The following is a 27,804-nucleotide window of genomic DNA, read 5'->3' on the forward strand; positions in this document are numbered from 1 at the left end:
CCCAGTTTTGTGTCATCCGCATACTTGCCAATGTTGCTCCTAATTCCCTCTTCCAAATCATTAATATATATATATATGTAAACAGTTGTGGCCCCAACACTGAGCCTTGCGGCACTCCACTCGCCACTGCATGCCATTCTGAAAAGGACCCGTTCACTCCTACTCTTTGCTTCCTGTCTGCCAACCAATTTGCTATCCACGTCAACACCCTACCCCCAATACCATGTGCTCTAATTTTAGTCACTAGTCTCCCGTGCGGGACCTTATCAAAGTCTTTCTGAAAGTCTAGATACACGACATCCACTGGCTCCTCTTCATCCATTTGTCACATCCTCAAAAAATTCCAGAAGATTAGTCAAGCATGATTTTCCATTTATAAATCCATGCTGACTTGGACTAATCCTTTTACTGCTATCCAATGCCCCATTATTACCTCTTTAATAATTGACTCCAGCATCTTTCCCACCACCGAAGTCAGGCTAACTGGTCTGTAATTCCCCGTTTTCTCTCTCGCTCCTTGAAAAGTGGGATAACATTAGCTATCCTCCAATCCACAGGAACTGATCCTGAATCTATTGAACATTGGAAAATAATCACCAATGCGTCCACTGTTTCTAGAGCCACCTCCCTGAGGACCCTGGGATGCCGTCCATCAGGCCCCAGGGATTTATCATCCTTCAGTCCCTTTAGCCTACCCAATACTATTTCTCACCTAATGAAAATTTATTTCAGTTCCTCGACCCCCTTAGATCCTCTGCCCTCCAGTACATCTGGGAGATTGTTTGTGTCTTCCTTAGTGAGGACAGATCTGAAGTACCTATTCAACTCTTCTGCCATTTCCTTGTTCCCCATAATAATTTCACCCGTGTCTGCCGTCAAGGGACCCACATTTGACTTTGCTATTCTTTTTCCCTTAACATATCTAAAGAAGCTTTTACTGTCCTTCTTTATATTCCTGGCCAGCTTCCCTTCGTACTTCATCTTTTCAGCCCGTATTGCCCGTTTTGTTTCCTTCTGTTGTCCTCTGAAAGTTTCCCAATCCTCTGGCTTCCGGCTACTCTTTGCTGTGTTATACATCTTTTCTTTTAGTTTTATTCTAACCCTAACTTTTCTTGTCAGCCACGGTTGCCTCCTACTCCCCTTAGAATCTTTCTTTATTTTTGGAATGAAATGATCCTGTGTCTTTTGGATTGTGCCCAGAAATTCCTGCCATTGCTGTTCCACCGTCATTCCTGCTAGGATCCCTTTCCAATCTACCTTGGCCAGCTCCTCTCTCATGCCTTCATAATCCCCTTTGTTCAGCTGCATCACTACCACTTCCGATTTAACCTTCTCCTTCTCAAATTGCAGATTAAATCTAATCATATTATGATCACTACCTCCAAGCGGTTCCTTTACCTCGAGTTCTCTTATCAAATTTGGTTCATTGGATAACACTAAATCCAGAATTGCCTTTTCTCTGGTCGGCTCCATTACAAGCTGCTCTAAGAATCTATCTCGGAGGCATTCTACAAACTCTCTTTCTTGGGGTCCTGAACCAACCTGATTTTCCCAGTCTACCTGCATATTGAAATCCCCCATCACCACAGTGGCATTACCCTTGTTACATGCCAGTTTTAACTCCTGCTGCAACTTACACCCTACATCCGGGCTACTATTTGGGGGTCTGTAGATAACACCAATTAGTGTCTTCTTGCCTTTACAATTCCTCAACTCAATCCACAGTGACTCAACCTCATCAGTCCCTATGTCTTCCCTCGCAAGGGACTGAATTCCATTTGTCACCAGCAGAGCTACCCCCCCTCCTCTGCCTACCTGCCTGTCCTTTCTATAGGATGTATAACCCTGAATATTAAGTTCCCAGGCCCGATCCTCCTGCGTCCACGTCTCGGTAATCCCTACAATGTCATATCCACCAACCTCTATCTGAGCCTCAAGCTCATCTACTTTACTTCTTATACTTTGCGCATTTAAATACAGTACTTTTAATTCCTTACGCATCTCACCATTCACATCGATCCCTACTACACTTGGCCATACTCTCCTATCCCTTTGTGAGCTTTCTTTCCCATTAATTCTGGGGTCATTAAATATCCCTTTATTCCCTTTCCCTTTAACTCCGTCCTTGAATATCCCATTTGACACACCCCCACCTTATTTAGTTTGAAACCACCTGTGTCACAGTGGCAAACCTGCCTGCCAGAATGCTGGTCCCCCACCTGTTAAGGTGCAATCCGTCCCTTTTGTACAGTTCCCCCCTCACTCCAAAACAGATCCCAGTGGTCTAAGAATCTAAATCCCTGCCCCCTGCACCAGTTCCCCAGCCACACATTCAGGTCCTGTATCTCCCTGTTCCTGCTCTCGCCAGCACGAGGAACTGGAAGCAAACCGGAGATAACCACCCTGGAGGTCCTGCTTTTCAGCCCTTTTCCGAGCTCTCTAAAGTCACGCTTCAGAATATTCATCCCCTTCTTTCCGACATCGTTTATGCCAACATGCACTACCACTTCCGGTCCTGAAAGTACCGTGCTGCTGTTCCTGAGAATCATCAAAGTGGTGGAGTCAGCATGGCACCTTTGTAGTAGAATCATGCCAGCTGATATCCATACGAAGTAATTAGAACAAAATAGGTTGATATAATACAGATGTATCCAAATGTACACAAGTGTTCCCAGTGGCCATTGTGAGCACCTTTAGTTTATTTTAGTTTAGATATACAGCGCAGAAGCAGGCCCTTCAGCCCACTGAGTCCACACCGACCAGCGATCCACGCACATTAACGTTACCCTACGCACACGACGGACAATTTACTCTTATGCCAAGCCAATTAACTTACAAACCTTTACGTCTTTGGAGTGTGGGAGGAAACCGAAGATCCTGGAGAAAACCCACAAGGTCAAGGGGAGAACGTTCAGACAGCACCCGTAGATGGGATTAAACCCAGGGTTTCTGGTGCTGGGCTATCGTGCCGCCACTTCTAGAGTAATTACTTGCACCTTGCAAGCAGAAAATACAAACTTACTGGCCTTTGGAGTTTATGGTTTGTAATCTGCCCAAAACGATTTTAGAAACATAACCAGGGTGTGATCAGTTATTTTTGTTATTTGTTTGGGTACAAATCAGGTGCTGCTTCTTATGCTGAGCTTTAGAGAAACATAGAAAATAGATGCAGGAGGGGGCCATTTGGCCATTCATTGTGATCATGGCTGATCATCCGCAATCAGTAACCAGTGCCTGCCTTCTGCCCATATCCCTTGATTTTGTTAGCCCCTAGAGCTCTATCCCACTCTTTTTTTAATTAATCCAGTGAATTCGCCTCTACTGCCTTCTGTGGCAGAAAATTCGACAAATTCACAACTCTATGGGTGAAAACGTTTTTTCTCATCTCGGTTTTCCCCTTTATTCTTAAACTGTGGCCCCTGGTTCTGGACTCCCCCAACATTGGGAACATTTTTCCTGCATCTAGCTAGTCCAGTCATTTTATAATTTTATATGTTTCTATAAGATGTCCTCTCATCCTTCCAAATTCCAGTATATACAAGCCCAGTGTTTCCAATCTTTCCTCGCATGACAATAGACAATAGGTGCAGGAGTAGGCCATTCGGTGCTTCGAGCCAGCACCGCCATTCAATGTGATCATGGCTGATCATCCAAATGACAGTCCTGCTATCCCGGGTATTAACCTCGTGAGATGAGACTGCCAACCTCGTGAGATGAGACTGCCAACCTCGTGAGATGAGACTGCCAACCTCGTGAGATGAGACTGCCAACCTAATTTTTAGCCATTTTTTGAGGGTGAGAGTGAGACTGACGGCCCATTATTTATTATTTGTAGTAAAGCTGGCATTCAGTGAGGATAAAATCTAATACCAGATCTGGCAGAGAGAAATAGATCTGGCATCTTTCCAAAGGCATGTTGATGATCTATCGCAAAGTATACAAAATAGTGATGATTTTCTGCAATCGTATAAAACTAAATTAACAGATTGGGATGTAGAATCCATATATCACCACACATACTTTCAGTGATATGCTCAAGAACGTAAGCACCAACATTGTAAGCCTTACATGTTTGGAGACCATGTTGACTATACAAGTATAGTAACAGTGAAAATCAAACATCTGCTCTTATTGTTAATATAGCTTATCTCCTCCAGCTTCATGTTACAAAAAATTCAATCTAAGGCTATGAAGTATATCGCTTGATATATTTAACTGACCTATAGAACAGTAAGTCATGAGTTATGGCAAATCATATTTCTGCCTTTAGTGAGACTGGGAGGAAAAAGCTTTTTTTGTGTAGTAACAGCTGCTGCCTGAGCACAGATGCCTTATGATTATTTCCTCTTCTAAAATAGTTGAAACAGGATTTGAAGCACAGCAATTGGCTGCAAAAAATATACAAAGTTAACAATAACTAAGGAAACCAGAGAACCAGAAATTGATTCGAGAACCAGTGGATATAAGGTGAAGGGGAAAAGATTTAATAGGAATCTGAGGGGTAACTGTTTCACACAAAAAGTGGTGGATGTGTGGAACGAGCTGCCAGAGGAGGTAGGGACTATCGCAACGTTTCAGAAACAATTAGACAGGTACATGGATAGGACAGATGTGGAGGAATATGGGCCAAACACAGGCAGGGGGACTAATGTAGATGAGACATGTTGGTCGGTGTAGGCAAGTTGGGTTGAAGGGCCTGTTTCCACGCTGTATCACTCCATGACTGTGTAACTCAAATACCATTGTTTAGTTGATTTTGCAATCTGCAGTATATTGTGCATTTTTCAAAATATACCACAGACGAAAATTTAAGAAAACATATATATTAATGACTTTGAAGCCTATTTAAGACAGGAAAACTTTTATGTGGGCATTTTTTTCTATTTCATTTTGTCGATTCATCTCTGAGAATCCATCTGCTTTTCTCAAACTCCATTCCCAAAATGATGATAGTGCCACATTGTTTAATCAACATGGACAGGAATCACCCTCTGATGGATTTTTAAAAGTTTTCTCCAAAAGAAAATGTAGTTTAAAAACATGCTAAAAGACATAATATAAAATTTAGATTTTATTTTGAATAGCAATGTTACAAGTCAATTTCAGATTAATTCCTGAAATAAATACTGTCTGGTCTTGTGCTTTGATGACAGTAGCCATCTATAAGGATAAACAAGAGACATCTTATGTGTTTTATTTTTTGAAGAATATTTTATATTAATTGGCATCTGTCTTTGAAAATTCTATTTGTAGCAAACATTTCCATTACAGAATTGCCCCTCTTCTAAAATAAGAGGAGAATAAAGTGATAACCTGGATTTTCAAAATGACAAATATTTTATAACTACTCCACCCCCAGATGACCTCATCACTTGCACATCGACATTCTTTCCTTCATATTTTCATTCTTCTTCCCATCCCTCTTCCCAATTTAATTTATTACTTTAATTTCCTATTCCGGTTGGATTTCTTCCCACCCATACCCCATAGTTATGCTGACATTTTCATTCCTTCATTGTCCCCTAATAGTCTTTCCTTTTCAACTTTTTTAGGGGTAAGAGAGGAAAAAATTAAATGAGATGTGCGGGGCAGGTTGTTTTACACTGGGATGGTAGTGGAGGAAGGCACAATAGTGGTATTTCAGCTTTTGGATGGGCACATATGCAGGAAATGAAGGGATGTGGACCATGTCTGGAATGCATTGCAAGTGGTGGTGGTGGAGGCAGATATGATTATGACATTTAAGAGGCTTTTAAATAGGCAAATGGAAGTGCAGGGTATAGAAGGATATGCATTATGCACACGCACATCTGTTTAACTTGGCATCATGTTTGGCACAAACTGTGGGCCAAATGGCCTGTTCCTATCCTGCACTGTTCTAATTTCTATGTTTGTATGTGCAGGCAAAGGAATTTAGTTTACTTTGGCATCATGTTAGGCACAGACATTGTGGGCTGAAGGGCCAGTTCCTGTCCTGTACTGTTCTATGTTTACACATGCAGGTAGTGGAGGTTAGTTTAAGTTGGCATCGTGTGGGCTGAAGGGCCTGTTCTGGGTTGTACTGTTACATGTTCTATGCTCTTCTTCTCCATCTTCTTCATTGCTATTTGCCTCCATTGTTTGTCTTTTCACCTTGCATCCCCTGTTCACTGCCAGCTTCCTGTAATCTACGGAACTATTCTTTCCATTATTGCTGCTGTACCTCGAGTGCAGCTGGTAAAGGAAAGAAATGTGGCCATGACATAACGTGGAAACTTTCATATTCACAAGAATGCCTATTTATGGAATCTAGAAGCCGCAACGATTTACATCAGCAGCTGATTGAGAAGGGTCATTGACAAGACGAAAATGCGTGTTTGGAAGTTCCTTTTTACTGTGTAAAACCTACAGTGATTATGATGAAAAGATCTTTGGCCAGGCTTCTGGTAAAATGCATTTAAATTATGGTAAACGAACATTAAAGATGTTACAAGGGTTTATTGTACAAACAGAATGGCTGTTACGTGTAAAATTCACCAAATGTCATCTCTCATCATGGCAAGTAACTATGAAACTTTTCACGTAAGGTAAGCTGAAGAATGTGAACAAGGAAAGCCACAAGGCATTGGAATAACTTATCAGGTTGGGCAGCATGTCTGGAGAACATGGATAGGTGATGTTTCGGGTCAGGACCCTTCTTCAGACTGATTCAGTTGTTTTGTACACCTATACATAACTAAAACTCTGATCTTGTGCTCTTCCGGTTTGCGTGGTTTTTCTACTTGCGCAAAAACAGTATGCAATAGCGCTACGATTTTTCGCCAGCTTACTCACCATTCTCCTGAGCTGCGAGTGCAACAAGTTTCGTTCCGATCGATAATATATTGTACAAGTTATTAAGGTTTAAAAATCGTTAAAAAATGCGCATGCGCAGATTGCTGTCAGGCAACACCACGCAGATTGGTCTCCTCTCCTGTCTGTCAGGAAGGGGCGTAGCCGGGACGGCAACACCCCGTCCTGGCACCATCGCCGCACTGATTGGCTGCGTCCGCTGTCAGTTGGCTGGAGGTCGCCATCGTGAAGGAGCAGCCTGGCCCACGGCACAGGGGGAGGGGGGGGGAGAGAAGACGGAGGGAGGGGGGAGAGTGGGATGAGGGAGAGGGGAGAGAGGGATGCTGGGGGGCGGGGGAGAGAGGGAGGGATAGAGGGACGATGGAGGGAGGGGGAGAGGGAGGGAGGGAAGGGGGAAAGAGAGGGAGGGAGTGGGGTAGAGGGGTGGTGGAGTGCAGGGGGGTAGAAGGGGTCTGGGGTGATGGGCAAGGTGGGATAGAGGGGGGGAGTAGAGGGAGAGGGGGAGAGGAAGGGGTGGATTTGATGTGAGGGGGATAGGCGTGAGTAGTGGAATATTGCATTGGGGGACCAGGTTGTGTTGGAGGACCAGGCCTCCCATGTGACTGGGACCCAACGGGTCCCACTTAGTCTAGTTTAAATTTATTTATCTGCTTTCTCTAAGTTTCTGTGGTATGATTGTCCATTGGATTTTCAAGCCAACATATAATATTCATCAGAGTAAGAACTTTTCCTGTTGTTAGTTCCAAGCTCTTTCCCGATCTAAAACTAGAGGGCAGAGGTTTAAGGTGAGAGAGGGAAGAATTAAAAGGAGAACTCTTTCACGCAGAACATGTTGTGTACAAGGAGCATATTATTTTTGCATCTTTCCATGACCTGCCTACATATCTGTTTCCCCTATCTTACGCTCGCTTTGGCTAGCCTATAGTATTACCCATTTCAGTGATTGCACCATTCTTATTCCTGAGCTCTCCAAGATGTTCTTTCAAACTGCAGAACAGTAATAACACTCCCCTGTTTATTTTACCCTCTCTATCATGTCTGAAACATCATAACCCTGGAACGTTGAGCTACACTTCTCTCAATCAAGTTTCTGTAAAGGCTAAGATAGACACAAAAAAGCTGGAGTAACTCAGCGGGACAGGCAGCATCTCTGGAGAGAAGGAATGGGTGACCCTTATTCAGACTAGTTAGGGGAAAGGGAAATTAACAATATAGACGATGATGTAGAGGGATAAAGAACAATGAATGAAAGATATGCAAAAAAGTAACTATGATAAAGGAAACAGGCCATTGTTAACGGAAGGTATACAAAAATGCTGGACAAACTCAGCGGGTGAGGCAGCATCGATGGAACGAAGGAAATAGGCAATTTGTGCCTGGGAGGTCATGTTTGACTAATCTTGAATTTTTTGAAGAGGTTACTCGGGAAATTGATGAGGGTAAAGCAGTGGATGTTGTATATATGGACTTCAGTAAGGCCTTTGACAAGGTTCCTCATGGAAGGTTGGTTAAGAAGGTTCAATGGTTGGGTATTAATGGTGGAGTAGCAAGATGGATTCAACAGTGGCTGAATGGGAGATGCCAGAGAGTAATGGTGGATGGTTGTTTGTCATGTTGGAGGCCAGTGACTAGTGGGGTGCCACAGGGATCTGTGTTGGGTCCACTGTTGTTTGTCATGTACATCAATGATCTGGATGATGGTGTGGTAAATTGGATTAGTAAGTATGCAGATGATACTAAGATAGGTGGGGTTGTGGATAATGAAGTAGATTTTCAAAGTCTACAGAGAGATTTATGCCAGTTGGAAGAGTGGGCTGAAAGATGGCAGATGGAGTTTAATGCTGATAAGTGTGAGGTGCTACATCTTGGCAGGACAAATCAAAATAGGACGTACATGGTAAATGGTAGGGAATTGAAGAATGCAGGTGAACAGAGGGATCTGGGAATAACTGTGCACAGTTCCCTGAAAGTGGAATCTCATGTAGATAGGGTGGTAAAGAAAGCTTTTGGTGTGCTGGCCTTTATAAATCAGAGCATTGAGTATAGAAGTTGGGATGTAATGTTAAAATTGTACAAGGCATTGGTGAGGCCAATTCTGGAGTATGGGGTACAATTTTGGTCGCCTAATTATAGGAAGGATGTCAACAAAATAGAGAGAGTACAGAGGAGATTTACTAGAATGTTGCCTGGGTTTCAGCAACTAAGTTACAGAGAAAGGTTGAACAAGTTAGGGCTTTATTCTTTGGAGCGCAGAAGGTTAAGGGGGGACTTGATAGAGGTCTTTAAAATGATGAGAGGGATAGACAGAGTTGACGTGGATAAGCTTTTCCCACTGAGAGTAGGGAAGATTCAAACAAGGGGACATGACTTGAGAATTAAGGGACAGAAGTTTAGGGGTAACATGAGGGGGAACTTCTTTACTCAGAGAGTGGTGGCTGTGTGGAATGAGCTTCCAGTGAAGGTGGTGGAGGCAGGTTCGATTTTATCATTTAAAAATAAATTGGATAGTTATATGGACGGGAAAGGAATGGAGGGTTATGGTCTGAGCGCAGGTATATGGGACTAGGGGAGAATACGTGTTCGGCACGGACTAGAAGGGTCGAGATGGCCTGTTTCCGTGCTGTAATTGTTATATGGTTATATGGCAATGTTTCGGGTTGAAACCCTTCTTCAGACCATTGTTAACTGTTTGTTGGGTGAAAACGAGAAGCTGGTGCAATTTGGGTGGGGGGGGGGTTGGAGCGAGAGGGCACGCTGGGGTTACTTGAAGTTGGAGAAATCAATATTCATACCACTGAGCTGTCAGCTGCCCAAACGAAATATGAGATGCTGTTCCTTCAATTTGCATTTAGCCGCACTCTGACTATGGAGGACACCTAGGACAGAAAGGTCAGAGTGGGAATGGGAAGGAGAATTAAAGTGTTTAGCAACCGGGAGATCAGGTGGGTCCAGGCGGACTGAGCGAAGGTGTTCAGCGAAACGATCGCCCAGTCTACGTTTGGTCTCGCCAATGTATAAGAGTCCACATCTTGAACAACGGATACAGTAGATGTGGTTGGAGGAGGTGCAAGTGAACCTCTACCTAACCTTCTGTAAAGGCTACACTATCATAGTTCTATGCACAAATCCAGGCAATAAGGTTATCTGCTTTACCTGACATACCTCATCCATTTAAATAAGTGCATTTCAGATTGTCAGTCACACAGTGTTCATTGACCTGGCCCTGCCTCTTCTTTCTAACTTACCTGTGCCTCCTCCACAACCTTTTCATTTATTTCACCAACTGCTAACCTACTGCTCGAGTTCCTACCCCCACTGCAATTGTAAGTTAAACATAGAAAATAGGTGCAGGAGTAGGCCGTTCGGCCCTTCGAGCCTGCACCGCCATTCAATATGATCATGGCTGATCATCCAACTCAGTATCCTGTACCTGCCTTCTCTCCATACCCCCTGATCCCTTTAGCCACAAGGGCCACATCTAACTCCCTCTTAAATATAGCCAATGAACTGGCCTCAACTACCTTCTGTGACAGAGATTTCCAGAGATTCACCACTCTGTGTAAAAAATAATTTTCTCATCTCGGTCCTAAAAGACTTCCCCCTTATCCTTAAACTGTGACCCCTTGTTCTGGACTTCCCCAACATCGGGAATAATCTTCCTGCATCTAGCCTGTCCAACCCCTTAAGAATTTTGTACGTTTCTATAAGATCCCCCCTCAATCTTCTGAATTCTAGCGTGTACAAGCCGAGTCTATCCAGTCTTTCTTCATATGAAAGTCCTGCCATTCCCAGGAATCAGTCTGGTGAACCTTCTCTGTACTCAAATAGCTCGATCCAATTTTCTTGGAAGGATATTGGAGTCCCTTCGGTTAGAATCAATTGATCTTACTTGCACAAGTTCCACCTGCCCAGAAAGTGCCCCAAAGATCCAGGCACCTGAAGCCCCGCTCCTAGAGCAGGACGTTAGCCATGCTTCCAACTGCTCTATTTTTTGCCCCACCAGCATGTGGCAGATGGAACAATCCCATCAATTCAATCCTAGAGGACCTGCTTTGTAACTTTCTACCTGACTCCTTAAATTCCCTTTTGTAGGACTCCATCCCTCTCCCTGCCTATGTTGTTATCCCCACTCTGAAACATTCTTGGCCCTGGCACCGGGGAGGCAATGCACCATCCTGGAGTTTCACTAATGGCCGCAGATGCATCTGACTGTGTCCCTGACCATAGAGTCATCTATCACTATTGCTCACCTAAACATTGACCAACCCTGCTGTATAATAGAGCCAGCCATGGTGCATCTGATCATGCCACTGCTGTTGCTATCCCCTGAGCCCACCCCACAACATTAGCCAAAACATTATACTTATTAGAGAATGGAATAGCCACAGGGGATTCCTGCACTACCCGTCTGGCCCTCCTGGCAGTCACCCACCAACCTGGCTGGACCAGCTGCGTGACCACCACCATGAAACCCCCGTCTATAACACTCTCAGCCTCCTGTATGTTCAACCTCATATATTCAGCCTACTGTATATTCTACTGCAGCTGAACCCACATCCAATCCACATGGACTGGGATGAACTACAGCTGGACACACTTCCTGCAGACATAGTTGCCGGAGACATGTGATTTCTCCCTGATCTTCACATTTCACTGGAGCTTACCATTCCACTGTCTGCCTTTACTACTCCTTAAATAACGATTGGATTACAAGACCTTGCCTTACTTAATGCTATTCTTCAACCTTTGAGCCCTTTTCGAAATGGCAGCTCTTGCAAGATCATGCCTCCTTTATGCACGCTGTTGGTCGGGAAAAACAAACTCAAGCACCTACTCGGACCCCACCTTTTTGAACAATCACATCTTCCCCTCCTCTGCTGCTCAGCCTGCCGGTTGGAACAAAACAATGGATTTGGATGGGAGAGGAATCGCAGAACCAAACATTGAGGAAGGATGGGGATTAAAAAAAAACTTGGAAATAAAACTAGAAAAGTGGAAGTTTAGAAAGAGGTTGTGGTTAACGGCGTGCCCTAAGCAGAGTGCTGGATCACATTCTTATTTCCAACCAGACCTCTCTACAGAATTTTTTAAAACTGCAAGTAAATAAACCAATACAATTTTCACTAAAGTACTTCTGAGAATAGTCATTAAGAGATTAGCAAGTATTGCATTTAAGCAAAATGTTTTAGCTCAAAATTAATAATTTCCACCATAATGGGACAGATGCAGAAACGGTATTTCTAATGATGGAGGAGTCTCGGTATAAAATCATAGTCCAAGGATGAGAGGTAAGCAAGATAGGACTGAGATGAGTGTGTAGGATAGTGTTAGTGTGCGTGGATTGCTGGTCGGCACGGACTCGGTGAGCCAAAGGACATATTTCCGCACTATATCTCAAAACTAAGCTAAACTAATCTAAACTTATTATGGCAAGTTAGGTGTTTTTGTTCGAGAATTCATTCTTTAAAGATATATATATATATAAACTGGAAAGTCAAATGGATAAATCTACTTGCTTATCAAATGGATCTGGATCACATGGAAAAAAAGCATTGGATGATGACGAACTGAAAATAATGATCAGACCTTTTGAGGATTTGTTGTTATTGACAAGATCTTTCAAACTAATTAAAGGTACTGCCAATGTCTCATTCTAGATAGGGCAAACTGAAACTTTACATCTCTCCAACGAGTGCAAAGTAGTAAAGGCATTAAATTGACCTTTCCTTGCAGAACAATTAGCTACATTTAGAATTCTAGAGCATGGAACAGTAAAGCCCAGGAACAGCCACTTCAGGCCACAATGTTTGTGCTGAACATGATGATCTCATCTGCCTGTAGTTGATCCATATCCCTCTATTCCCTGCATTTAAATGTGCCTATCCAAATGCCTTTTCAATGCCACTATCATATTTGCCTCCACCACAAACCCCGGCTGTGTGTTTCAGGCCCCCACCACTCTCTGTGCTAGGGTGGTAGGGGTCCCTCATTATGTTGCTGGCTCTGGATCTGGATCTGCACCTCCTGGTGTATAGGTCCTGCAGGGGGGGTGAATGTAGATCCCACAGTGCGTTCATCCGAATGCACTACTCTCTGCAGAGCCTTCCTCTCATAGGCAGAGCTGTTCCCAACCCAGATTGAGATGTTGCCGGACAAGATGCTGTCCACAGCCCCAGAGTAGAAGCACTGAAGGATCCTCAGAGAGACTCTGAATTTCCTCAGCTGCCTGAGGTGGTAAAGGCGCCGCCTTGCCTTACTCACCAGTGCAGCAGTGTGTGTTGTCAATGTCAGATTCTCTGTGATGTGGACTCTCAGATATTTATAGCTGCTCACCCTATCCACAGTAGTCCCATTTATCTCCAGTGGCATGTACGTCCTTGGATGTTGAGCCCTACTAAAGTCCATAATCAGATCCTTAGTTTTTTTGATATTCAAGAGGAGGCTGTTGTCCTGACACCAGAGTGCCAGATCAGCCACCTCCTCCCGGTAGGCCTTCTCATCGTTATCTACTGCAGTTGTACAGGGTCTTACTGCAGTTGTACAGGGTCTTGGTGAGACCACACCTGGAGTATTGCGTACAGTTTTGGTCTCCAAATCTGAGGAAGAACATTATTGCCATAGAGGGAGTGCAGAGAAGGTTCACCAGACTGATTCCTGGGATGTCAGGACTGTCTTATGAAGAAAGACTGGATAGACTTGGTTTATACTCTCTAGAATTTAGGAGATTGAGAGGGGATCTTATAGAAACTTACAAAATTCTTAAGGGGTTAGACAGGCTAGATGCAGGAAGATTGCTCCCGATGTTGGGGAAGTCCAGGACAAGGGGTCACAGCTTAAGGATAAGGGGGAAATCCTTTAAAACCGAGATGAGAAGAACTTTTTTCACACAGAGAGTGGTGAATCTCTGGAACTCCCTGCCACAGAGGGTAGTCGAGGCCAGTTCATTGGCTATATTTAAGAGGGAGTTAGATGTGGCCCTTGTGGCTAAGGGGATCAGAGGGTATGGAGAGAAGGCAGGTACGGGATACTGAGTTGGATGATCAGCCATGATCATATTGTATGGCGGTGCAGGCTCGAAGGGCCGAATGACCTACTCCTGCACCTAATTTCTATGTTTCTATGTTTCTATCGGAGATCAGGCCCATCACCACTGTGTCATCAGCAAACTTGATGATGGAGTTGGAGCTGAACCTGGCCTCACAGTCATGTGTGTACAGGGAGTACAGTAGGGGGCTGAGGACGCAACCCTGGGGGGATCCTGTGTTCATGGTGAGGGGGCTGGAGGTATGTCTCCCCATCTTGACCACCTGGGGCCTGGCGGTGAGAAAGTCCAGGACCCAGGCACACAGGGGAGTGTTCAGTCCCAGTTCCAGCAGCTTCTCAGCAAGTCTGGTGGGGACTATGGTATTGAAAGCTGAACTGAAATCAATGAACAGCATCCTCACATAGCCCCCCTTCTGGCTGTCAAGGTGAGAGAGTGGTGTGCAGAACCTGGGAGACCGCATCATCCGTGGATCTGTTTGGACGGTATGCGAACTGTGGCGGGTCCATGGTGCGAGGGAGGAAAGTGCAGATGTGGTTCTTGATCAGCCTCTCGAAGCATTTCATGACTATCGAGGTGAGGGCCACCGGTCGGTAGTCATTCAAGCAAGCTGGGGAGGCATTCTTTGTCACTGGTACAATGGTGGATCTCTTGAAGCAGGCAGGGACCACGGACTTGGCCAGGGAGGGGTTGAATATTGTGGTGAGCACTGGAGCAAGCTGATTAGCACAAGACTTTAGTACTCGCCCAGATATAGCATCGGGGCCTGCAGCTTTCCTCATGTTCACACATGCCAGAGTCCTCCTCACGTCGTGCTCAGTCACCGAGAATGTGTGCACTTGCCCAGCGGTGGACCTCCCACCAGCCTCGCTAGCCAGCGTGCTGGCGGTGTTGTTGTTAGCCGGCGAGCTAGGGGTGAGAAGCGAGATTCCTGTGTAATCTTATGTAATTACATGGACAAAACTTTCTCCCTAGAAAATTACATTGTACAGCCAAAAACCATTTGTCTATACACTGTGTGGAAAATTTGTCTACACACTTTCGGGGAGCGGCCTTGTCGAGGGAAGTGCCGTGAGAAAAGTGCGTATCTTTGGCTCGAGTCTTCGGTGAGGAGGCTGAGGCAAGGAGGCTACACTTGTTTGAAATTTGTGATTTTTGTCTAATGAAGAAATGGCAGGCATGTTGTTGCAGTGTGTTGACTGCAGGATGTGGGAAGTCAGGGACACCGCTGGAGCTTCTGGAAACTACACCTGCAGAAATTGTGTCCAGGTGCAGGTCCTGAATGAACGTGTTGGGGAACTGGAGAAGCAGCTGGATGACCTCCGCACCATCCGGGAAAATGAGAGTTTCCTGGACAAGACCTACAGTGAGGTCGTCACACCAAGGTCACAGGAAGAGCGAAGGTGGATGACTGAGAAATGGGAGTAAACGTGGGGTGCAGGAGACTCTGGTGGCTGTACCTAATAAAAACAGGTACACCCTCATGGGAGCTGTCGGGGCCGACGACACTTTCAGTCCGAGTGGCAGACAGGTCGGTGGCTCCAAACCTAGCGATGAGACTCGACCGGTGAGACCGACGTTGAGCAGAGCCATAGTGGTGGGTGACTCCATTGTCCGAGATTCTGCGGCGGCAGGCGAGATTCGAGGGAAGTTGAACAGCCAGCAGTAGTTGTGCACGTCGGCACAAATGACGTCAGGAAGAAGAGGAAGGAGGTTTTGTAATGCGAGTTTGGAGAGTTCGGAAGAAGTCTGAGCAGCAGGACTTCTAGGGTGGTTATCTCTGGATTGCTTCCAGTACCTCGTGCTAGTGAGGGCAGGAACAGGGAGGTAGGGGATCTGAATGTGTGGCTGTGGGGCTGGTGCAGGGGTTTAGATTTATAGACCACTAGGGTCTCTTCTGGGGTAGGGGTGACCTGTACAAAAGGGACGGGTTACACCATAACTGGAGAGGGACTGACATTCTGGCAGGCAGGTTTGCTAGTGCTACATGTGTGGGTTTAAACTAAATAGTGAGGGGGGGAGGGATTGACAAATTGAGAGTATAAAGATGGAGTTAAAGGGAAGTGAGTACAGGAAAAGCTACAAAAGACTCGAATTAAGGGGAAGGAAAGTTCACGAAGGGATAAGAGAGTAAGGTCATGGCCAATAGTTACTGGTGCGAGAGGGGAGGTGAATACCGAAGTTAAAGTGCTGTATATGAATGCGCGAAGTATAAGAAATAAAGTGGATGAGCTTGAGGCTCAGTTAGAAATTGGCAAGTATGATGTTGTGGGAATTACAGAGACATGGCTGCAAGAGGGCCAGGGCTGAGAACTGAATATTCAAGGGTATACGTCCTATTGAAAAGACAATCAGGTGGGCAGAGGGGGTGGGGTAGCTCTGTAGGTGAGAAATGAAATTCAGTCTCTTGCGAGGGGTGACATAGAATCAGGAGATGTAGAGTCAGTATGGACAGAACTGAGGCATTGTAAGGGTAAAAAGCCCCTAATGGCTTACCTACAGCCCCCCAAACAGTAGCCTGGACATAGGGTGCAAGTTGAATCAAGAGTTAAAATTGGCATGTCGTAAAGGCAATGCCACGGTTGTTTGGGGGAGATTTCAACATGCAGGTAGACTGGGTAAATCAGGTTGGTACTGGACCCCAGGAAAGGGAGTTTGAGGAGTGCCTCCGTGGTGGATTCTTAGACCAGCTTGTATTGGAGCCTACCAGGGAGAAGGCAATTCTGTATTTAGTGTTGTGTAATGAACCGGATTTGGTAAAGGACCTCGAGGTAAAGGAGCCATTAGGAGGTAGTTACCATAATATGCAAAGTTTTAACCTAAGAGGAAGAAGGGTAATCGGAGGTGTCAGTATTATAGTTGAGCAAAGGGAACTATGGAGCCATGAGGGAGGATCTGGCCAAAGTTGACTGGAAAGATACCCGAGCAGGGATGACAGTGGAACAACAATGGCAGGTATTTCTGGGAATAATACAGAAGGTGCAGGATCAGTTCATTCCAACGAGGAAAAAAGATTCCAATGAAAGTAAGGGGCGACCATGGCTGACAAGGGAAGTCAGGGACAGTATAAAAATAAAAGTGTAACATAGCAAAGATGAGCAGGAAGCCAGAGGATTGGGTAACTTTTAAAGAGCTACAGAAGATAACTAAAAAGGCAATACGGGGAGAAAAGATGAGGTACGAAGGTAAGCTAGCCAAGAATATAAAGGAGGATAGTAAAAGCTTCTTTGGGTATGTGAAGAGGAAAAAAATAGTTCAGACCAAAGTTGGACCCTTGAAGACTGAAAAGGGTGAATCTATTATGGGGAACAAGGAAATGGCAAGCGAGTTGAACAAGTACTTTGGATCCGTCTTCACTAAGGAAGACACAAACAATCTCCCTGATGTACTAGTGGCCAGAGGCTCTTGGGTGATGGAGGAACTGACAGAAATCCAAATTAGGCAGGAAATTAGGCAGTGTTGGGTAGACTAATGGGACTGAAGGCTGATAAATCCTCAGGGCCTAATGGTCTGCATCCCAGGGTGTTTAAGGAAGTGGCTCTAGAAATTGTGGACACATTGGTGGTCATTTTGAATGAATGGATAAGATTATGAATGAATGAATGAATGAATGAATGAATGAATAAGTTTATTGGCCAAGTATTCATATCAAGGAATTTGCCTTGGTGCTCCGCCCGCAAGTGACAACATGACATACAGTGACAATTAGGAATGACATAAAACATTATACATTAATAATAAAACAGTGTTCTATGTTCCAATGTTATATAGATTCAGGATTAGTTCCTGTGGATTGGAGGGTAGCTAATGTCATCCCACTTTAAAAAAAAACGCATCAGAGAGAAAACAGGGAATTATAGACCAGTTAGCCTGATATCAGTGGTGGGGAAGATGCTGGAGTCAATAATAGAAAATGAAATAGCGGTACATTTGGATAGCAGAAGCAGGATCGGTCTAAGTCAGCATGGATTTACGAAGGGGAAATCATGCTTGACTAATCTTCTGGAATTTTTTGAGGATGTAACTAAGAAAATGGTCAAGGGAGAGCCAGTGGATGTAGTGTACCTGGACTTTCGGAAAGCATTTGATAAGGACCCACATAGGAGATTAGTGGGCAATGTTCGAGTACGTGATATTGGGTGTAGGGTGCGAACATGGATAGAGAATTGGGTGGCAGACAGGAAACAGTGAGTAGGGATTAACGGGTCCCTTTCAGAATGGTAGGCAGTGACTAGTGGAGTACCGCAAGGCTCAGTGCTTGGACCACAGCTATTTACAATATACATTAATGATTTAGATGAAGGGATTAAAAGTAACATTAACAAATTTGCAGATGACACAAAACTGGATGGCAGTGTGAACTGTGAAGAGGATGCTATGAGGATGCAGGGTGACCTGGACAGGTTGGGTGAGTGGGCAGATGCATGGCAGATGCAGTTTAATGTGAATAAATGTGAGGTTATCCACATTGGTGGCAAAAACAGGAAGGCAGATTATTATCTAAATGGTGTCAAGTTGGGAGAAGGGGAAGTACAATGGGATCTGGGGGTCCTTGTTCATCAATCACTGAAAGTAAGCATGCAGATACAGCAGGCAGTGAAGAAAGCAAATGCCATGTTGGACTTCATAACAAGAGGAGTTGAGTATAGGAGCAAAGAAGTCCTTCTGCAGTTGCACAGGGCCCTAGTAAGATCACACGTGGAGTATTGTCTGCAGTTTTGGTCCACTAATTTGAGGAAGGACATTCTTCCTATTGAGGGAGTGCAACGTAGGTACACAAGATTAATTCCCGGGATGGCGTGACTGTCATATGTTGATAGAATGGAGCGGCTCGGCTTGTATACTCTGGAATTTAGAAGGATGAGAGGGAATCTTATTGAAACATATAAGATTATTAAGGGTTTGGACACACTAGAGGCAGGAAACATGTTCCCGATGTTGGGGGTGACCAGAAACAGGTGCCACAGTTTAAGAATAAGGGGTAAGCCATCTAGAACGGAGATGAGGAAATACTTTTGCACACAGAGTTGTGAGTCTGTGGAATTATCTGCCTCAAAGAGGGTGGTGGAGGCCAGTTCTCTGAATGCTTTCAAGAGAGATTTAGATGGAGCTGTTAAAGATAGCAGAGTCAAGGGATATGTGGAGAAGGCAGGAACGGGGTACTGATTGTGGATGATCAGCCATGATCACATTGAATGACGGTGCTGGCTCGAAGGGCTGAATCGCCTACTCCTGCACCTATTGTGTATTGTCTAAACTACATCAGTGCCCAAAGCAAAACAGCTTTTTGCAGTTTTCCACACTATTGTGCAGACAAATGTTTTATAGTTCTCTAATTAGATAGATGGATACAAATATTGCGGTAGATTCAGTTTGTTGTGGGACCTCTTAAATGATTCCCAGGTCCACTCTTGGCCTTCTCTTTATTCAAACAATTGTAGAGTGACTGAAACGGTGTGGAATGTGGTGGCTCATGCAATTCTGAAGTATAGAGTTAACTGCTTCTGTCCATGAATCTCACAGCAGTTTTAGGTTGCTAAATCTGTCCCTCATCTGTTCCATGAAGCAAGATACAGAGAGCATATTTGCCATTGCGAATGACACACTATCTTCATTAAAGCAGTGTTGTGGTCACTCGTACCCAAGGACATTCATAAGATCATATGATAGGAGTAGAATTAGGCCATTCGGCCTATCAAGATTACACCGCCATTCAATTATACCTGATCTATCTCTCCCTCCTAACCGCATTCCCCTGCCTTCTCCCATAACTCCTGACACCCGTACTAATCAAGAATCTATATATCTCTGCCTTAAGTATATCCACTGACTTTACCTCCAAAGCCTTCTGTGGCAATGAATTCCACAGATTCACCACCCTCTGACGAAAGAAATTCCTCCTCATCTCCTTCCTAAAAGACACCCTTTAATTCTGAGGCTATGATCTCTAGTCCTAGACTCCCTCACTAGTGGAAACATCCTCTCCACATCCACACTACCCAAGCCTTTCACTATTCTGTACGTTTCAATGAGGTCCCCCCTCATTCTTCTAAACTCCAGCGAATATAGGCACAGTTACATCAAATGCTCATCACATGTTAACCTACTAATTCCTGGGATCATTCTTGTGAACCTCCTCTGGACCCCCTCCAGAGTCAGCAGATATGGTGCCCAAAATTGCTCACAATACACCAAATGCGGCCTGACCAGCCTCAGCATTACATCCGTGTTTGTTTTAATGCAATCCCTCTCAAAATAAATGCTAGCATTGCGTTTGCTTTCTTCACTACTGATTCGACTTGCAGATTTTTGGGAATCCCGTACTTGCACTCCCAAGTCCTTTTGCGTTCTCGAATGTGGCATGTTTTTTTGATGAGTTCCACATGGCATATGCAGCTTTGTTCTTGGGCACATCAGCACAAAATGCTGCAAATATTCAGCAGACGAGACAACATCTGTGGAAAGTGATATGGGGTTATTGCTTCAGCGTGAAAACTCTTTGTCAGAATGCTCTTTCCACATTTGCTGCTTAACTTGGTCAGTGTTTCCAGCATTTTCAGTCTCAGATTTTCAGCATCTATAGATTTTTTATTTTTTATTTTCATTTATTAGTTTTTTGGCCTTAGTCTGTAATCAAGTAACTGCTGCACAACAGCAATTGCACATCAAAAGCATCACGTAGAGGAATCTTTCACTTCTCACAAATGGAGTGGAAGCAAATCGCTCACCGCCCCAGAATCTACCTTGGAGGAATAATGGTACTTTTGAGAATTACTTTGTTTAGGACATATTGTCTGTACCTACTTATTAGGAAATTCTTTGTACACTTCAGCATGGTGGTGCAGTGGTAGATTTGTTGCCTTATAGAGCCAGAGATCTGGCTTTGAACCTGACTATAGGTGCTGTCTGTACGGAGCTTGTACGTTCTCCCCGTAACCTGCGTGGGTTTTCTCTGGGTGCTCCAGTTTTCTCCCACACTCCAAAGACGTACAGGTTTATAGACTAATTGGCTTTGGTAAAATTGTAAATTGGCCCTCGTGTGTAGGATAATGCTCGTGTGCATGGATTGCTAGTCGGGGTGGACTCATTGGGCCGAATGGCCTGTTTCCGTGCTGTATTTCTATACTAAACAATACTTGTAAATCCAGCAATATTAAGCATCCAATGTATTGCACAAGGTAGAAGGTTTATGCAAAATACTTTGATCCTAATGGATTTAGAAATATAAAATTAACCCACTGTAAAATGTTGTTTTTGTGTAATAGAAAACTGCATTTCAAATTGGAAGCTTCAGAAACACAAAACATGAAACTATTGGAAAATCAGTTTCACATTTGGAAACAGCACTGAACCACCGATTGCAACATCACTACTTCCTCATTCACCGATTAAAAGCAGATACAATGATGACATTTAAAATACATTTGGACAGATATATGGATAGGAAGCATTTAGAGGGATATGGGCCAAATACAGGTAAAAGGGACAAGCCCAATATACCTATGAACAAGGTGGGCTAAAGTGCCTGTTTCCATGCTGTACAGCTCTACGACAGCTCTATATAAATATTCTCCACTGGAATTATGAAATAATTCCCATGATTAGTTAATAAAGTCACATGAAATGGAAGAAGAAATACAATTTCCAATTTAAACTAAGTAATTTAATGGAAGACAACAGCTAATTTCATGGGGTTATGGCTGAACATATTGTGCAGTGCAACAGTTGATTGAATTAAACTTGTGGATATAATGCAAGATTTTATATCAGTTAACCTCTGGTTCTAAGTTAGCTCAGGATTGGCAGGGGGAAGCAAGCTAGATCTTGCAGCAGGATCCACATGTTGTGCAATCGAGTGAAATTGCGGGTGGACTGAGGCACACAGAGGGAGATTGCAAAACAATCCGACCCAATGTTTTGAAAACTATTACAATCTGCTGAGTCATGCCCTGAGGTTTAGAATCATCAAATCTTTTAAACAATCAAAAAATCCCTGATGTTCAAAAATAGTCAGAAATGTCAGAAAGCTAGTGAAACATACATAGAACAGTATAACGAGCCTTTCGACCCTGTTTGTGCTGAGCCTGATGCCTAGCTAACCTGATCTCATCTGCCTGTACATGATCCATATCGCTTTATTTCCTGCATTTCCATGTGCCAATCTAAAAGCTTCTTAAATGCCACTCTTATATCTGCCTCTATCACCAGCCCTGGCAAAGCATTCCAGGCACCACCCTCTGTGTAAAAAAAAACTTGCCCTGAAAATTTCAATTACATTTTTCCTCTCTTACCTTACAGCTGTGCCCTCTAGTGTTGGACATTTCCACCCTAGCAAAAAGGTTCAGAACGTCTATTAAAATAACTGAAAGGACTTTACAATCGTAAAAATACTAGAACCTAAAATAATTAAAGCATCTTAAAATTTTTAAAGATGCTATGAATGGTGATAGGAGCAGAATTAGGCCATTCGGCCCATCAAGTCTACTCCGCCATTTAATCAAGGCTGATCTATCTCTCCCTCCTAACCCTATTCTCCTGCCTTCTCCCCATATCTCTGACACCTGTACTAATAAAAAATATATCTATCTCTGCTTTAAAAATATCCACTGACATGGCCTCCACAGCCTTCTGTGGCAAAGAATTTCACGGATTCACCACTGTCTGACTAAATATATTTCTCCTCATCTCCTTCCTAAATAACGTCTTTTAATTCTGAGGCTATGACCTCTAGTCCTCGACTCTCCCACTAGTGGAAACATCCTTCGTATCTCAACTGTTTCCTTCCCCTGAAATGACCAATGTTAAAATTGATGTAGATTATTCCAGAATGTGCACTGTAATTGGTGGGAAAGTCATTACAACTTCACAACTTACAACTTTTGAGGCAGCGATTCCGATAAATCCCATCGATGGTGGGGAGGTCAGAGCCGGTGATGGACTGGGCAGCGTTTTTGCAGTCTTTTCCTCTCCTGTGCGTTCAGGCCATGATGGAACCAGTCAATATGCTATCTACTGTACACCTGTAGAGGTTCAAGGGATTCCTCTTTGACAAACCGAATCTCCTTAATCTTCTCAGGAAACTTTCACATTCATAAGTTCTTCAGTGTGTGGAGCAGTTTGAGGGTGTATGCTAACATTTTCCAACAAAATCCAGTCCATTCATATTTTGTTGCATCAGCAGGAACTCATGGCAGATTAAATGCATTCTAATATCATTCCTGACATTACAGCTTTGTCTTTATGTTCAATCTATCCTATTTATTTTTCAGTGGCAACAGAGATCTTCAATTCGAAAAGCCTGGCTGTGCAAGCCCAAAAGAAAATACTCGGAAAGATGGCTTCAAAATCGATAGCAACGGCATTGGTAGATGATACAAGCAGCGATGTTTTGGATGAATTATACAAAGTAACCAAGGAATTCACACAGAACAAAAAGGAGGCAGAAAAGATCATCAAAAACCTTATCAAGGTGGTCATCAAACTGGTGGTTCTGAACAGGAACAACCAGTTCAATGAAGATGAGATATTGCTCATGGAAAAGTTCAAAAAGAAGCTTCACCAGTTAGCAATGACTGTTGTCAGTTTTCACCAGGTTGACTTTACATTTGATCGGAATGTTTTGTCCAAACTTTTGAATGATTGCAGAGACATGCTTCATCAGATTATTGACCGTCATCTAACCGTCAAGTCGCATGGACGCGTCAATCATGTTTTTAATCACTTTTCAGATTGCGAATTCTTGGCTGCCCTTTACAATCCATTTGGATCCTACAAAGCTTCTCTGGAGAAAATATATAATGGTGTGAACAAAATGTTAGATGATAAAAATATATAATCAATCCTTTTTATGTTCCAAAGTCAAATTAACTATTATGTCAAACAAGTTTACTAGCATACAAATAAATACATGTAAAAAGCATTGTTTAAAAGAGTATTCTGACATTTTTTAAATACAAGAATTATTTCTTATTTCTGCCACAAAATGCACAATATGTTTCAATGTGATTTCCAGCAAAAAATACTCTTCTTGCCTGACTCCAGTAACGTACTAGATGAATGGTCTTGGAATAAGGACTGAAATTGAAGGAGAATTTCGATGATCAGGATATTTCCATCATGCTGCACAGTTTTCTACCGACTAGACTACTACGGAAAATGATATATGTTGTTTCCTTTTTAATTGTTTTTAAATAAACTGGTACTTTTTTTAAACTATGAATTACAAAAAAAAAACTGGAATGAAAACCTCATGTCCTAGCATTGATTTTACAGAATGTAGTTAAAATTATTCAGGTGTGCTAACAGTGTTATGACCAAGGATAACAAATATTTTATTTTTCCCTTGTAAATGGTTGTTTTTATTTTTTAATTATTACAATCATTCGGATTAATAAATGTATTAATCACTTTGAATTTGCTCATCATTTCCTCTTAATCTAGTTTCATGAAAGCCCAAGCAACAAAAATAATCTTCTGTTAATTTTACACCAAGATTGATACAGTTATAAGGGCTCAGGCCAACTGCTCGTCTTCTGTGAATTATTTGCTCATGGCAAGTCAAAGAATGAATTTGCACTGAATCTGGAAATTACAGTCATGAAAGCAAGATTTGACAATTTATTTCTAATGTTGCAACAAATCAAACGTGCTCTTAATAGTGCAACGAGTCAATGACTATGCAACATGTAGTAATTGTTCTATCTGAAGTTTTCAGTTTGGAAAACGTCGTAATAAATAACACAAATAATTTTTTGTTTATTTACACTTACTTATTTCGTAATTTAATTGTGTGATGCATTCATATTTAATATTGTGAATGGAAAGGTAGTTATTTCCTCCGAATATGTACAGAACGAGTCCCAGAGCTGGGTGGGCATTTGAAAAAAATTATCCCTGGATGAAATATTTTATTTACCAGTCTCCAACATTATCTTGCTGTTGGAACAGGTTAAAAAAATGTGCAATATCACGAGATGACGCTATAATAGTAAGATTAAACGAGAACTTACCAGTTTGAAGTTTGATCTGTATTTTATGAGGAGTTACGATGAGGGATTACGTGAAGAACCCGCTCAGTGCGCAGGCGCAGCATACTTCCAAGCAGCGGTGTGGAATCACAGATAGACACAGTTATTTGAAGTAAACATAGTAAAGACAAGGAGACATCAGTTTATTAGTTTGATCCATATAATGAGGGTGGGAGCGGAGGGCACGTAATCCCTCATTGTAACTCCTCATAAAATACAGATCAAACTTCAAACTGGTAAGTTCTCGTTTAATCTTACTATTTTACTTCGGAGTCACGTGAGTGACTACGTGAAGACTTCAAAGCTCTGTGATTTCAAACCGTGTAACAGTTTTATTTCACTCACTGCCGAAGTTCTTGAGGGAGGAAGTGTTATCGTAATCAACCAAATAATCTGTTTGTAGAAAAACACAATGGTATTTTTTAACAATAACAACAAAGAATTAAATTGCTCCCCTGGGCTTAAATTAAATATTTGCAGTCCGTAAATCTTTGCTTCAAATAAAACAGGTTTTGCCAACGGGTTATTATAACATTTCTGAATGTCGTTTCCCTCGACCATCCTGCTGTATTCAGAATATGGTCAACCGGTACGTCCATTCTCTCGGCCGTTGACGTAGATGCTGCCCTAGTGGAATGAGACTTAAACGTATTAGTATCTATTCCGGCAGCCTTCAGAACCTGTTTGAGCCATCTTGAAATGGTTTGGCTCGTTACCCAGCCATGAGGTTTCTTGTGGCTGACCCATAAGGCTTTTTCACTCCCTCTGATATTGTGGGTTGTGTCTATGTAATGTTGTAGATGGGTCACGACACACAACCGTGGCTCTGGTGGGTAGGCCCGGAATACCACTACAGGATTAGCTGTTCCTGGCCTGCTTTGTTTCACCAGACCCTGTATGATGAATGTGATCTGATCTGGGGTGGTCACCATGTTGTCCAGCCTCAACTTGTGTAGTGACTGGACCCTCTGAGCGGATACAAGTGCCATTAACATGAGCGTCCTTAGTGTAGCTTGCTCGAGGCCGAGGGATCAGGCTGGTGGCCATTCCCTGAGATATGTCAGGACCACACTGATATTCCAAATATGGGTATACCTGGGCTTAGGGCTTGATATTGTAAATGCCCTTCATCAGTTTTACCACCAGTGGATGGGATCCCATCGCCTGTTGTCCTGGCGCTGGTTTGAGATAAGCAAAAAAAGCACTCCGCACTGTGTTGATGGCACTGTAGCTGATCCCTTCATCGTGGTGTAGATAGGCCAGGAACTCCAGTACGTTGGTGGCTGTGGCTGTTGCGTACGTTGTCCCTGTTTCCTGGCAGTACTTCTCCCATTTTTTGATGCTGGTTAAGTACTGCCTCTTGTTGGATGTTCGAAGGGATGCCGACATGGTGGTGATGGTTTGTTCGGACAATCCCAGTTCCAGGTAAGGTCTGTTCAAAACCTGCAACCCAGGAGTTTAATTTTCTCATGGCATGGGTGTTTAACTTACCTGGTAGGTAAGTAGCTGATAGCCAAATATGTCTTTCGACACACCCTTTCCAAATCATGTTGACCAATTTGTCGCATGATAACGATTTTATGCCGCCCATATGGTTAATATAAGCCACCACCATAGTATTATCAATTTGTAACCGAACATGCAAGTGCTGCATATTAGATACATATGCTTTTAAACCATAAAAGGCGCCCAACATCTCTAGATAGTTAATGCCCAGTGTAAGTAGTAATGATGACTCTAGGTTAGTCCATCTACCACCTGTGCTGGATATGGAGTTAGTCGCTCCCCAGCCTGAGCACTGACATCTGTTTGAATAACTAAAGTAGGGTTAGTGATGATGATAGGGCTGAAACTATGCCAAACGTTTTCTGCCCACCACTGTAGCTCTGATATTGCTTCAGTGGGTAATTTCATGACACGATCATAGTGACCTGTATGTCGTTTTAGTGCCTGTACCTTTGCTCTTTGTAAATTTGATAGTGCAAAGGTCCAAATTGTGTAGCCGGAAATGCTGCTACCATTTCCCCAATTACTCTTGCTACTTGTCGAATAGTTGGTCGCTCGTTGACCATTAAATTGTTGCATGATTGTGCTAATTCAACCATTTTTGCCTTTGGCAAGGTAACAGTCATATGGACTGAGTTAATTGTGAAGCCCAGGTAGTCCATGATAGTGGATGGCTTCAACTTAGATTTATCTGGATGTAGGACGAACCCCAGAGTTTCGAGGAGCTGTTTTGTAGCTGATACTGCTGCCACAGCCAATTCCATCATTTTCCCCTACTATCAGAATATCATCCAGATATGCCATGACAATATGTTTTTGTTTTCTTAGTATTGCCATGGCTGGTTTCAATATTTTGGTGAATAATCTTGGGGCTGAAGTTAGCCCATTGGGCAATGCTTTGTACTGCCATAGCTGTCCCATCCAGATAAATTTTAGGTATCTGCGATGATCCTTGTGTATGGGTACTAGATAGTAAGCATCTTTGAGATCAATTCTTGCCATGAAGTATCCTTTGGAAATCAGTTGTTTGGCAGTAACAAAAGCCTCCATTTTGAAATGTATATACTTAACAAACTTATTTAGTGATGTTAAATCAATGATGATGCGACATCCACCATCTTTTTTTTTTTTTTTTTTCCCCTGACGTGCTGGCGATGTTCGGGGGTGGCGCATTTTCCATGGGGTCCGCTCTGGGCCCTGATCTAAAAAAGATCTTTGGGGATAAATGCGGTCCCCGAGCTTTCACCAGTCCCATATTGAGGACGTCGACTGGTGGATGCCGTGGTGTGCTGCCGCTTGGGTATTGTAGGTCTTGGTTTGCTCGTCCCGGGGCCTGCCCTCATGAGGCTGAAAGTTTTCGATGCCTCTTCCATGTCCCTTACCTTTTTGGTGAGGTCC

At 43.2% G+C, this 27,804-nt stretch overlaps 1 protein-coding gene across 7 annotated transcripts in view; it reads left to right on the top strand.

Annotated features, from left to right (window-relative positions):
- tnfaip8 (TNF alpha induced protein 8) overlaps positions 1–24,286 on the top strand; it is a 95,157-nt gene extending 70,871 nt beyond the window's left edge. For 6 of the 7 annotated variants that reach the window (XM_033017490.1, XM_033017488.1, XM_033017489.1 and 3 more), the window contains one exon: positions 23,143–24,286. In XM_033017490.1, the coding sequence (XP_032873381.1) occupies positions 23,143–23,708 (566 nt within the window). In that variant the 3' untranslated portion in view covers positions 23,709–24,286. Of the gene's footprint in view, positions 1–16,493; positions 16,501–18,475; positions 18,479–23,142 lie in introns of those variants that run through there. The other variant, XM_033017493.1, reaches the window with a different exon arrangement.
- The last annotated feature ends 3,518 nt before the right edge of the window (positions 24,287–27,804 follow it).

The sequence above is a fragment of the Amblyraja radiata genome, chromosome 3, assembly GCF_010909765.2.
Source record: "Amblyraja radiata isolate CabotCenter1 chromosome 3, sAmbRad1.1.pri, whole genome shotgun sequence".
Classification (NCBI taxonomy): domain Eukaryota; kingdom Metazoa; phylum Chordata; class Chondrichthyes; order Rajiformes; family Rajidae; genus Amblyraja; species Amblyraja radiata.